Source organism: Calonectris borealis, chromosome 4 (genome assembly GCF_964195595.1).
Source record: "Calonectris borealis chromosome 4, bCalBor7.hap1.2, whole genome shotgun sequence".
NCBI lineage: Eukaryota > Metazoa > Chordata > Aves > Procellariiformes > Procellariidae > Calonectris > Calonectris borealis.
In genome coordinates, this window is record NC_134315.1 from 55,551,799 (window position 1) to 55,565,681 (window position 13,883).

The 13,883-nt window shown below is 42.0% G+C and overlaps 1 protein-coding gene across 3 annotated transcripts in view; it reads left to right on the plus strand.

The window, feature by feature from the left end:
• The first annotated feature begins 7,788 nt into the window (after positions 1-7,788).
• RAP1GDS1 (Rap1 GTPase-GDP dissociation stimulator 1) overlaps positions 7,789-13,883 on the plus strand; it is a 102,942-nt gene continuing 96,847 nt past the window's right edge. The window contains exon 1 of one of the 3 annotated variants that reach the window (XM_075149591.1): positions 7,789-8,150. In XM_075149591.1, the coding sequence (XP_075005692.1) occupies positions 8,147-8,150 (4 nt within the window). In that variant the 5' untranslated portion in view covers positions 7,789-8,146. The remainder of the gene's footprint in view (positions 8,151-13,883) is intronic. The other 2 variants (XM_075149590.1, XM_075149595.1) reach the window with 2 other exon arrangements.

The window sequence follows — 13,883 nt, forward strand, 5'->3', positions numbered from 1 at the left end:
GAGGAGCTTAGAGGCAACTGAACCTGTCCCCAAAGGCAAGATTTTTTTTTTTTTAAAAAACAAGACTATTTTTGTATTTCCAATCTCCCTGGGGAAAGTAAATAAATTTGTTTGGGCCTGGAATATCATTACGTTTCATTTTTTACATGGACCAAACCTTACAAAGGCAAATAATAAGAAGTGGGGAACCTGGCTCAGTGAAGTTGTTTTAGTAGTATTTTGTGGGAGACAGTTAAAATTAGCATATATCACAACTTTTGAGCTCTCCTGTATATAGATTAATGCCCTTTTTGGGGAAAAGGAAAGGACATTAAGGAAGGAGAAACTGACACAAACATTTTGAGATATCAAGCTTTCTCTGGATGCAAATCCCAAGAAATCTGAAGAATGAAACATCTAGATTTACCTTACCGAGTAGTTACAGACAGAGTGAAATGGTTTGACATCCTGAGAGTAGTTCTTGTGGGCATTTGAATGCCTCAGAATTACCTTTCTGAAATTCTCAGCCTCAGTGAACAGGCAAGCTTGCCAAGAGCTCGCTACAATATTCAGAGAAGATAACGGCCTCACTGCTGGTGCCTAGCTGCAGATTTTCCCTAATTCTAGTTTTGGAAGACACCGTCTTTCTCTAGAATTGCTACAATTTATTCTCGATGTTACAACGGATGTGGTTTTTTACTGGTAATATCATTGTTGGTACCTAGATTTCAACACAAAAAAGATAAAAAGAATGCAAAATTCACAACTAGCAAAACTGAAAGAGACACTTGCTGATCCCTTCATGAACACCAGCACCTTCATTGCCTGAAGCAGCACTTACAATTAATTGCTCCATCATGCACCTTTTACACACACACAGACAGACACACACCCTGCCTTTGCTGTTACACATTAATCACTTTCACAGTCTAAGTTGCTATTCCACCCCAACCTCCCGAGCTGCACGGTAGAAGGAAGTTTCTTCAAGGAAAAGAAGCTTGAGTGTGAGCAGATCAGACCAGAGCTCAACATTTATCTGAAAATTCAGTTTTCTTCTCAGATTTGCCCAACTGCACGCTTTCAGCTATAGAAATCACAAACATTATTACAGGCCAAGTTTCTTGCAGTATCTCAAATACAGTATGAGTTTTGAGAGCTTGCCTGGGAAAAATGACAACTCAGAAAATTACTTCAAATCACCAGGTTACACCTGGAGCTACCTGGTTGCAAAGTGGGCTCTACCTCCAAGACCCAGGACAACAGGGTGCAACTAAGTATTTATGGTGCGGAATGCAGTCAGAGAAATATAGGTTGCAGTAGCTCAAGGGGTAGAAAGAAAGAAAGGAAAAAAAAAAAAAGGGCATGCAGCTGCAGCAAAATGGCGCATTCAACACAAATGTGAAGACTGTAACATATTTGGGAAAAATGCCAGGTTTTATAATATTGAAAAAATAAAGCCTAAGGATTTTGTCTGATAACTGATATTCAGTTATTATTTCAGACTTCCACAAATGCAAAAAGACCTTTTTTTTTCAGTTCATACTCAATTTATATTTTTAATATATCCCAGAAATAGCTATGCATGTATACATATTTGTGTGCATATATAGACATATACATATTAAATATACGTGAAGATATAGATATTTAGTGAAAGTTCTGTTTCTGAAATTCAATGAAACCTATAGCCAGTTTTACAGTTAAGGAACCACAAAATATACAAGGTCCTGCATATATACACACTAAAGAATTTTTGCTACTTTAAGATATAGCCTGAATTCCTGTACTAAAGAACCAAAAATTAAATAAACCACAGGGTTCATATTTCATCTGCTTGAACTAAAGACAGGCTTTAAGAGGACACAGTCCAGGCAGCTGTATATTCCCTTCTCAGGATTAATGTAACACTAGCATGTTGTGGGCAATAATGCGGCAAGACACTGACTCAGAGTTGCAAATTCCTCTGAAGACAGTCATCTGGCTAACATATTATTCATTTGTTAACTTCAGTCAGAATTAGTTCAGTTGTCAAGTGTGGCAAAATTATTTCCTGACAGGGATGAAGCAAATGGAGTCAAAATAGAGAAAAAAATTAAAGAGTTCTGGGGAAGCTCACTGGATTGCAAGGTTGAAAAAGGACAGAAAGATTTAAAATAAGAAAGGTTGGCGTGCACATCTCTGTAATATTTTATTTAAATTCTGAGAGCTTACTGATGTTATTAAAGCACTGCAGTACTGAACATGGCACTGAGGGATATACTATGTACTAAAGCAAAGTGGGGTTTTTCCTGGACCTTTTTTTTTTTTTTTTTTTGCGCTATTTGATTCTGTCAGAATATATACAATGAACAATAGATCAATTCTTCTCCATCAGTTGCTGAAAGGCTGTCCTCATGGTCATACAATCACAGACCAAAGTAACTTGCCTATACTACCTAGGAAGTATAAAAGGTGGGATTTCAAACAGGTCTTTTTTGTAACTGTCCCCTAAAATGTCCTTTTCCTTGTATTGTAATCTTTTGGTTTATACATCACTAACAGCTGAGCACAGTGGCCTTACTTAGCTACAGCTTTGCTCTCGCAATTATTATTACTTAGGTAGAATTCAAGTTATCTCTATTAGTACTATAAGTCAGAAACTGCTTTTATAAATTAGAAGTTTCTTGTGGGGCTTAGTTTTATTTGCACCAAAGTAGAGAAACTGATGGAAGCAGAGAAATAAATAGGACATAATTGTCCCACTAGAAGAGTAACATTATTTTGTGGTAATAAATCATAACATTTAAATATAAAATGCTTCATAACACTTAAATAAAACACACTGTAGCAAATTCTGCCATGGATGCATGCACTGCACTGGGTTAAGTCCAAAAACATGTAATTTACACAAATGAAGGTATGTTAAAGGTATACAATTAAAAATAAAGAGCACTATATAATTGCTTTGTACATCTAACAGCTTGAAAATAAACCTTTACCCAAGAATATGAATGTATATTAGCACTTGCTCAGAAATAGTGGTGTGAATCTATAAAAAAGTTTTTTTCCAATTTATTTCACATTCCTCTAGCTCAAGCAGGAAAATGACTAAAATTAGGTGATGACAGCCAGTCAATATTGGGAAGAATATACTTACAGAACAGCTGGAGATGCCTGCAGACAAACCCCCTTCTTGATGAATATTTTAACCTCTCTCATTTTATGGTATTTAAATTGGCTGAGGAAGGTTGAATTCTCACTTGCCTTTAAGGGATATAAACCAGAAACCTAGTTCATCCTTTTCTACTTTTTTTCTCCCAGCCCTCTCAGCTGTCTTGACTCACTTCCTTAAACATAACGCCAGCAGGGGCCATTAGGTCACCTGTGTATCACAGGCCAATAAATCTAACCTAGATGTTCCATAGATTAGTCTGACTTTACTCACCTGAACCCTAATGGGATTTAGTCAAATTTGACTGTGTACCACCACTGAGGAACGGGAACCACCAAGTTCTCATACCCAAGACAGCTGCATGACTGGATGCTGGTTAGATGAGATTTACAGAGAGTGCAGCTGGCAAATCACTTCCCATAGTGAAGGGAAAGGCAAATATAGACAAGGGTCCTACCAATCTCACCTGGAAGCAAAGTCTTCCCCAAGGCCAGATCTTGTGACTAGGTCATCCAATAGATTTTATACACACAAAATAATCTTGGAGCAATTTTTCTCTCCAGTTGCTCTCCTATCTCTTCTTGAGAGCTGTAGGAAAGCCATAATAAATAAAAAAACTATCAAGCAAACAAAAAATAATACAAGTGCCCAGTTGCATTTGAGGGGAAGAAGGAAGAAATTCCTTCCTGATGATGCAGGAAACCTCCTTCAGCTCTAAAATGTAAGACTAGCCTATAGCTACTGTCTTCGTGTGTTATGAACGTACCAAGCATCATATATCATTTTTACTCTCCCCAATACCCAGGAAGAAAGCAAGAGATACTGGTCATTCAAAAAGTCCCAAATGTTCAGGCTAGAAAGGGTTACTGCAATCTTTTAGCATGACACACAATGCATACACGCTCACACATAGCACACACAGATTTTTCCTTCAGCCAGATTAAAGCTTTGTTCTTTGAAAGTTTGGGATTGAGAGATACAAAAAAACCCTAAGTTTCTCAGATTTCACTTTCCCAGGTCAGCCATTCTGGTATTTAAATTGCACTCACAGCTAGAAAGTTGTACCTTATGTCAAGGTTGGAGTTTTCAAATTTCAACTTCCAGCACTTACCAGAAAGACTTTATCATGAATACTTACACACTGGATATGGGAACATGAATGAGTTATCATAGAACAAGGTGAGGTGTTCACTTCTGTATTAATAACTGCTCTTACCCCATGGAAAATGTGAGGCAGCTTACTCTCAGGGAGAAGAACATCAAGCCATCCATGGCAACAGTCTCCCTGGGCACACTTTGTTGTCTTCCCAGTCACATATTGCAGGAAGATCTCAAGAAGTAGCTTGTCCTGTTTTCCATGTGCAAGTTCACAGATAGCCCTGCATTATTTCCACCTCTAGTTTTTCAAGAACTTAAATTTCTCAGGGTGGCAGGACTCGGAGGGTTGTCTGTGCCTCTAACAGAAAACAAGGGGTAAAGCGCTACCCACACTTCTGCTTTCTTTGCCCTTCCTTACTTATGGAACAAGTTGTGACAGCCTATTCCCATCAGATGATCCAAATTCCACTAAGTTACAGTACCATATCATATTACCCTATGTATTCGAGCATCCCAACATCCTCCCGTTGCTCATGTAGGTTTCTAACATCAGTACGGAAGCAATTAAAATTATATTCCTTACATGTGCCTTTGTGCCAAATTAAATGGTATAATGTATGCGAGAAGATTTTCGAGGAGTTGCTATGTCAGGGGTGAAAAGATGTGCTAAGAATTTGAAACTGATGCAAGATATGAAAAAGAAAATTCATGAAGTAGTAAGCACTGGAAGGTCACTTTGACCCAATTTTCCATTTTCTTGCAGGACATCAGACATAGTCAGTGTTTGGGAGTGCAGAGACGGCACTTGTTAATAACTTCATAATTTCTGCAGTCTACAACTCAATTTTCACAGCTGCATCACAAGCAGTGATCTCATAAACTGTTCTAAAGGATATTTTTATGAAAAAATCTTTCATTCTCTTCCCCGCTGCTGAAATTAACAGAATGTGCTTGTACAGATTTCTTCCCCATTTCTATTGCAAACCTCACTGGTAACTTAATACATTGCTTCTAGTTCCTGTCTTCCTCAAAAACTTGGTTTTTAATTAATTTTTTCCTTGATGAATATATCAAGAACATCATCATTTCATTGTTTTTAATGAGATATTCTCACAGGCATCACTGCACATTTCGCAGATGCTAATCACTTGAAAAAAATTCAGCGCACTGATTTTGCGTATTATCTTCTATAGATATGGCATCTAAAGCCTGATGGCCCAAAGCTCTTCTGTATAGTCTCTTGGAGATGGAAATTCCTCTCATGAAGACTCCTCTCCCTTTTGCACCATACCATGAGTAGCCATACATACAGGATCTTGCACTCAACTGCAAGAATGGCAGGGCTTTATCTGCCTTTTTTTTACAACAGCCCCTTTGTTCTGTTGTAAACTTGTACGTAATTGAGAGAGTGACAAAAATCAAGCCCCCAGCTCCTTTGGAGTTTTCCCTTTCTCTCCTAGAATTAATAAGTATTCAGTCAAAAGATCAAAAAGTCTCTCTAGTTTTGCACGGTTCTTTTGGATCCACTAAAAACAATTATAACCAAAGATGTTCTGTAGTGCCAGGTCTCTTTCTGGCATTTTTTTTGAAAGCAGAACTCTCTAGAAGTCACTGTCCTCAAAATCCTCTCTTGGAGCAGGTAACAGTCTTACCTTTCTGGATCTTGCAAAGATGTATGTGTGCATTTCAATTAGGACATGCAAGTAAACTTGTGAAACCCATGCATTTTACAGATTGCTCTGATTTATCCCAGGTATCCAAGTGGGAAATAATATGGAATAATATGTGGAGTATCTCCTCCATGATCCCTCAGAGACAGATCAGTAAGAACAGAGTTTCACTGGCTTTTTCCCCAGACAAGTAGAGGAAACAACTTATCACCACTTAGATTCATTTAAGAATCCCGGTATTTTATTAGGTACTGAATTTGACAAAGCCTGCAGTTAAAAAACCAACATGTTCTGGTTTGAATTTTCTGCAGTTGCAGTGTAATGAAAACAGTAACAAAAGTGTTTTAGTTGTCTAGCCATTGTAAAAACATACTAATTTTCAGTATCAGCTGATGATAAAATCACATATCTTCGGTGTCAAATTCTGCATACTGGGACAGTGGTTAACCGCGCTGAAGTCAACTGCAAAATTCTGCTGATGTCCTAAGGAAAGTCGGTGAATCGCAGGGTTAGACCAAAGTAAACGGACAAACCCCAACATGTTTAGTCTGTACTCCACAGAAGGACCGATGAACTATTCCTTGCTTGTCGTATCACACTGCCCTTTTACAGGCATGAAAGCTCCCGGGACCTCTTCCAGAGAGGAAACCCCTGGCAGCTGCTGACTGCTGGTGAAAGGGACTACGGGTGTCACTTGTCAAACCACTGTGGGGGCTGACTCATCCGCAACTTCTTTTTGCATCACTCATCTGTATTGTCCCTGACCTATCCATTTCTATAGAGCAACCAAGACCCTCTATCATATTCTTGGTCCTACTCTATTTAACCATGCTTTAGGATTTACTCAGGTAAACCTGTGAATACATAAGTATGGAAAGATTTGGAAAAAGCAAAAATGCTACAAAAGCTACTCAATTAATTTCAACCCCCCCAAAATGATTCACAGTGAAAGCACTATAATGAGAGGACTGTAACAGCAAACAGTTCCTCATTGTTCACTGCGTTATAGAGACTGGGTATCCCAGGGCAGAAAGGAAGGGGGAACACTGAATACAGAGATTAATTTTCTTGTTAAAAAATGCCTTCCACACATAACTACCTTGCACAGAAGCCTTTCAGTTTTGGGTGTAAAACTCGTAACATTGGTTCAGCAAAATGTACAGCAATTGGACTTCACCTGGCGGTTTCCTCCACTGATTCTTTTCCTCACACCTAAGCCCACCTAAAAACCGCTTTTCCATCCAGCTTAATCCCCCCCTCCTGCAAAATGCTGCTCCTTAAGATGAGTCCATATTCTTAAGTATTAATTTAAACGCCACGCTCCCCATGTTTAACCACCCCACTCCCCCGCTACATCCGGCTTGCGGCCCGACCCCCCGGCGGGGGGCTGCTGGGAGGGAGCCTCGGCGGGGCCCGGGCCCTCACAGGAACTTCGAAGAGGCGGCTTCTTGCCCGCCCAGCGACCGCGGACCCGGGCGTGGCCCTCTCGGCGCCCGTTGCCCCGCTGCCTAACCCGGTCTCCAGCCCCGCTCCTCTTCACCAGCCAACAGCCCCGACCGCAAGCCGCAGCCGAGGCACCCTGCCTTTCACAGAATGTTTCGGGATGGCCGGCACCGCAGAAAAATCCCTCCCGGGGCCCCGTAGGTAAAACCTCAGCCCCTTCTCCCCGGAGGACCCGGACAGGTGTGGGGCGGCGGGAAACAGAGGAACGGCCCCAGCCGCCCGCAGCGCGACGGGTGTGCGTGGGAGGGCGTTACCACGCCGCGCGCGCTCGCAGCCGTTACTAACAGTCAGCCCAGCGCCCCTCACTCCCTCACCGCCATGCCACCCCCCGGCCAGGCAGGCGGCCCCACCCCAGCCCCTCTAACAAAGGAGGCCCGGGGCCGCGGCGAGGGGCGGGTCCCCGCGGGGAGCGGTGGCTCCCGCCCCTCAGCTCCCTCCTTCCCGGCCGGGGGCGCTGCCGCCGGCCACGCACCGCCTCCTCCCTCCGTGGCTGCCCGCCCTTCCCCGGCGGCGGCAGCGGGCGGCGGCAGGGTGCCGCCGGGCGGGCGGGGTGTCTCCCAGGCGGCCTTGCCCGGATGTGCTACCCTGACTCATAGTCGCGCCGCACGCAGGCTCCGCGCCGCTGCCGCGCCCGCCCCGCTCCGCGCACACGCCTCCCGCGCCTCCCTCCGCGCCAGCGGAGTAGGCGGCGGCGGCAGCAGCAGGAGGGGAAGGAGGAGGAGGAAGAGGACGCCGCGGCGGCACCATGGGTAAGTCGCCCCAGCTCCGCGCTGTGTAGCCCCCTGCCGCCGCCTCTCTGCCCCCGGAGGCCGCCGCCCGCTCGTCTCCGGCGGAGAGGCGACTGGTGCAACTTCCTCATCGGCCGCCTTCCTCCCCTCCGCGCCTCAGCCCGGGAGGAGGGTGGGGGCGGCAGCGGTCCTCCGCCGAGCTCCCCCCGCGCTGCCGTGGCCACTGCCTGGCCCCTGCCCCTGCGGCGCAAAGTTTCCGCGGCTCCTGCGCTGCTGCCGGCCGGCCCCGCCTGCCGGCTCTGCCCCAGTCCGGCGCCTGGCGGGTGAGCTCCGTGGTGCTCCCCCCAGGGCACTCGCGGTCCTGTGTCTGAATTCGAGTGGGTTAGAGGAAAGATAAATTCCCCGAGTGCGAAGGGAGATTCAGAGCAAGGAGTTATGTAAGGCACCCCCAGGACGCTTTCCCAGTTACTGTTTGCATAATGGAGACAGTTGGGGTAATACGTTTAGGAGATTATTTTATAATCTCCGTTCATTGTTTGTGGAAGACACAAGGATCCTCGTATTTCTCCGGCTTTTAGAAAGAGCATTACTCATGCCTACAAATGCAGCCATATTATCTCTGCCTTTTTTATCTTAAAATTGTAAATTAAGTAGTTTCACACTGATCGCCACTTGCACGGAGCTTCCAACAAATGCCATGTGAATCTAGAAAGTATAGTACTTGATTTTTCTTTAGAAAGTGCTCAATGAATTTCTCTTCTCCACCCCTTCCTCTTGCACAAACTACAGCTCTCCTGGTATTATTAAACAGTCACCGTAAAACATTTCCCAGAAATCTGGCTGTAACGTAGATCTCAGAGATGGGTAAGGAGTGCCCCCCCCCCCCCCCCCCCCCCCTTGAGCTGCCAAAGACCCAGCCAGCCTGCCAAATGAGATGGTTGGATCTAGGTTGCAGATCCGGAGGGCAAGGAGCTGTGGTTCGCAACCAGGGTAAGGAGGTGGCAGTTCCTGAATTCGGCTCAGGGGTTTGACATCAGCACTTCCTGTGGCCTTAGGTAAATCAGTAGTTTTTTTGCAGATCACACACCTTTCACTTTTAACTAGAAGTTTCCATGGTAAGCAGCAGTTGCAGTGCCTCAGTTTTGCTGATTGTGAAATGAGGATAAATACTTATTTAACTCCTTTAAAGCAACAGAGAACCTTTGGAGAATGGTTCAAATTAGAAGCTGCCAGGGTCAGGCATAAGGAATAACTATCAAATTTTGTCAGAATTAGGTAAAACTATAACAATGTAGTGAAGGTCTCTCTTTTCATGTGGGTGGAAAAGACAAGACACCAGGATTTAGTTTGCATATGTTTCCTGTCTACATTCACAAAGTAGGACTATTAATCTCATCATTCTGGTCAAAGTCTAGTTGTAGCTAACTCTGTTTTGGCTTCCAAAAATAAAAACTTCAGGGCATCAGCTAAAAGCTGTTCAGAAAAGCTGGCGCAGAATGAGTGCAGCACTCCTTTTTAGATGAGACCGCTTCAGTTGCAGGCAAGTTTGTAAACAGTTTGAAAATCTGCTACAGCTTGCTGCATAAGTGAGAGTAGTTATAATTATTTTCAGGAAGACTGAAATAATTTTCCTGTAGAATCTATCAGCACCTGTCCATAATTGCCCAGAGAGATTGCATGTGAAAATAGAAAGGAATCTTTTTTTTCCCCTCACTTCTTCACATATCAGGGCCTGATTCCACTGTCTTTGAAATCAAGGCAAACTCTAAGTAGCCTCTGCAGCAGATCTTGTTGCTCCAAGGAGCGAGTGGCAAAGACTGAAATCAGTTTCACCTTGGCTAGCAACTAATAATGACTTTCCATGTTTAAGATCTATGTTTAAGCTCATACAATCAGTGCACTAGCTTCCCTCATTCAGCTTATAGTATTCTTTTTGGTAACGCATTGCATAAAAGCTCAAAATCCTTAGAATTAAATCAAGGATGAATTTGTTCTTCCTATAGCTTGTATATCGTCTATCATTCCATAAATCATGCTCCACAAACACGTGTTTGTGGCAGAGACTGCAGTAATGCCTTATGGTTAAACATATGGTCTATTCTGTATTTATGAATGTTGGTATGGTATTAGCTGGTTTGTATACTAATGATATAAAATGGAAGCCCAAGCAGGTATATTCTAACTCCAATCAAAAGATTTCTGTTGTTAAAAAGACTTGTTATGTATACATGGATCTGCATTATCTGTACTGTATAGAAATATCTCTGCTGCCACTCTGGTTCCAAGTGTGTATTCCTCTGAAGACATTCTCAGGGCAGTTGTTTCCTCCTAGAGGATAGTGATTTCCTCTCATTAATATCAGTTCTTTCCAAAATTATCATTTTTGTTGCTTGCATTTATAGTTTTTAAAGTTGTGTCTGAGTACAGTTTAAACAATAGTCAACTTTTGGCTTTGAGAGGCAAGTTGCCTTAAGTATCCTGGCAGTAGAACACTTTGAATATGTGAGATGACATGTGCACCACCAGTACTTTACTTCTGTTTTTATAAGAACAATTACAGGTTTTTACTTTTCAATTACTAATGTAATGCTTCAGTTTCACAATGAATGGCCCCTTTCCCCAGTCAATTCTTGGTTTTTAACCTCAAAAAAACGTAACCGGTATACTCGTGCAAGCACACTGTATCCAAGAAAATCTTTCTATTTTAGAGCAGTGGCCTGTGGAGGTTATTGTAAGCAGGCTGCAGTTATTCCACAGATCTAAATTAATAAAATAAAAATCAGGAACTTGGTTACATGTTGACCACTCAACGGTAATCCATTGGCCCCAAAAGATGGAGAACCACCACGTGTAGGAGTTTGTATGCAGAATACAAATACAGATCACAATTTTTTTTTTTATGGCATGTGTCAGTTTGTTTGAAGTGTTGATGTTATGGTGTAATAGTGAAAGCTGATAAAAATATTAGTCCATTTTGAGACTACTGGTTTTGTTAGCAGGAAATGGAAGGCAGCCTCTGCTCTGATGAAGCTTAATACATACTTAGGTGCTTAGTTGGGCAACAAACTGCGAAAGCAACCTGCTAGATTCTTTTTATAATACCTAGCAGTAATAGCACAATGACAAGATACATAAGGTACACAGGCTATAACCTAGATGGATTTATTTAAGTACTGTCCATTTAGCTACACTGTTGTCAGAACAAAGATTTATATTGCCCCTTTCCTCCCAATATCCTCAATTTTCTCTCCCAGTTTCCCTGAAGAATTACCATGTGCAACTATGTATCAAGTTTTGGGGTCAGCCTGATGGTTGTCAAACACCAAATCCAAACTGAACCACAGATCAGGGTGTAACAAGCTACGGCCTGTCTTCAGGACACTGGTTCACAAAATAAAGGAGGCAGGAGGGTGTGAAGCTTCAGGCATGGCTGTGTCCAATATTGCTTTTGGGAAGATAGGAATAAACCTGCCTGCTTTTTATTAAAAAATGTAGTCGGTAGCCTCAGACATGAAAAGAATGAAAGTTAATGAAAAAAAGTCTTCCATCTTGAGAGCTCTTTTGCTAGTTTTCTTGCAAGAGATGGAAGTCAACCTAATAAACTGCTTAGAAAAGAGATGTATCAATTGCACAAAAAGATTATTTTTAATTCTTTTAAAGTTTTTTTCTGAAACAATGAGACTTCTAACAACACCAGCATATTACTTCTAGCCAGCCAGAATACACCAATTTAAGCCAGTATGAAATGTTGTATTAGCATTTTCTAAAAACGAGACTGATTTTGGCAAAAGTCTTGTCTTTAAAACACAAACATGGAGGAAACTGCTTTTAGACTGCATCTCTTTTGCTTCAGTAATGTTCCTCGAAGTGTGCTTCTGAAGCAGCCAGAGAGGTTAGGTTAGTTCTGACTGACCTTCCTTAATGAATACTGTTCCTGTGTTCAGGCTAATATTTGTGATGTTTTGTTATTATGTGAGACTGAAACCAACCCATTTTGTCTTTAGCTTTAGGTTAAAGGCTTCGTTCACAAGTATGTTTCCTAAAACCAGAATATTCAAAGGTAGTTTCAGAAGTCTGTGAGGAACATCTGGCTTTCTGTAGCATCAAAATAAAAGTGGAAAGAGAAAGGGCAAAAGAACAGCTGAAACCTGAAGGAAACAAAGCAGTAATAATGGAAATGAGAAAGCTACCAAGACAAGAGATAAGAATAGAAGGGAATGAAAATCCCTTAAGGGAAATGCAGGGAGGGAGAGAAATACTAGAAGCAGAGGAAAGACAGGGATAATAGATGGATGAATGGAACAACAGAGAACAGAAATAGGAGAAAGAAATGAGGAGCTCTACTCTGTGCCTTCCCCCCGCCCTCCCCCCCCTCCCCCCCCCAAAAAAAAAGGTTAAGAAAATAGTTGGGATATAAATGTAAAAAAAGTCAGATAATTTTTACCCTCTTTTTTTGTAGTACTGTTTGGCTGCTGCTGACAGTCCTTGAGAAGACTCATTATAATTTTCCATCTTCCCCAAGTAAAGCTGATTTATTTCTGGAAGTTCTGAGAATTTAGTTATTTATAAATACGTAAAAAAAAAAAAAGAGATATTAACATAAACTAGCATTTGTTCAGTAAAGGGGAAAATAATGTCATCGCCGTTTGGCAGGAGAGAAAGCTACAGAGATTCATCTATGGCATCTGTCAAGGAGGTTGGTCGTTATCCCTTTTTAACTCTGTTGCAGGATGTAGTTCATGTTTTAGGATGACAAAGGGACATTAGACAGTGACCCAGTTACTTATGTAAGAGAAAACCCACTTTCCACTGTTGACTAGTCCACCTGGGTGTGTTCGCATGCTGTGCGTTCAAGAAAACGAGCAGCCCTGCTGTCTTGATGCTGTTGGAGGCATTACGTTTCAGATTCTAACTTGTTTCTAGATTAGAATAAATTAGGAACTACATCTAAACTTCTGGAAATTAGGAATCTTAAAATGTTGATGTGTGTTTTCCAGCTAATGGAGAAATTTTTTTAATGACAGTTTCAATTTTAATTAGACAAGGAGCTTTTCCTAGTGAGGGATTTTATAAGCAGCTTTCACTGCAAGGACACTCTCCCAGGGCCTCTTTTTATTAAATATGGTCTAGAAAATTGTTTCTATTTACAAATTTTAATATAATGGCAACCAAATGAAATTTGTTCTGGTAGAGTAAAATGGTAGTTAAAAGCCATGGGCTCCTGGATGTTGAAGTTCCTTTTAGTGTAAAAAATAGCTGATGTGTATTAGAATTTATGTGTGCTCCAGATATGCCTAATAGAATTTGTAAACTCTCTGAAACAGTGGCTGTGGTTCAAGGACCCTCAAAGCTGTGCACACAGCCTGGCGACGTTTGTTCAGCCTGAGAGTTGCGCGGTTCTACTTTGGGGAGCTTTGAAGTTGTGCAGAAACCCTGGTGATCTCATATTGTTCTGAAGCTGTAGTTCAGGTAGATTACAAAGTCGGCAGATATCCAGAAGAATTTGTCAAATACGTAAACTACATAACTGCTGTTCATTTAACTCCAGATAGAGGACAGAATTTAGTGCAGGATGCTTTGGGACCTGCAAATAAAGACAGCATACCTTAACTGTACAAGTATAACTGTGTGCTGGCAAGGCATGTGTCTTAGAAATATCCCTGACTTGAAGCACTTTCAGATACATCTTCTTCACAAATTCTGATAAGAAATCTCAAGGAATAAATGTGTGTGTGTCTGAAGTAGCTGGAATTC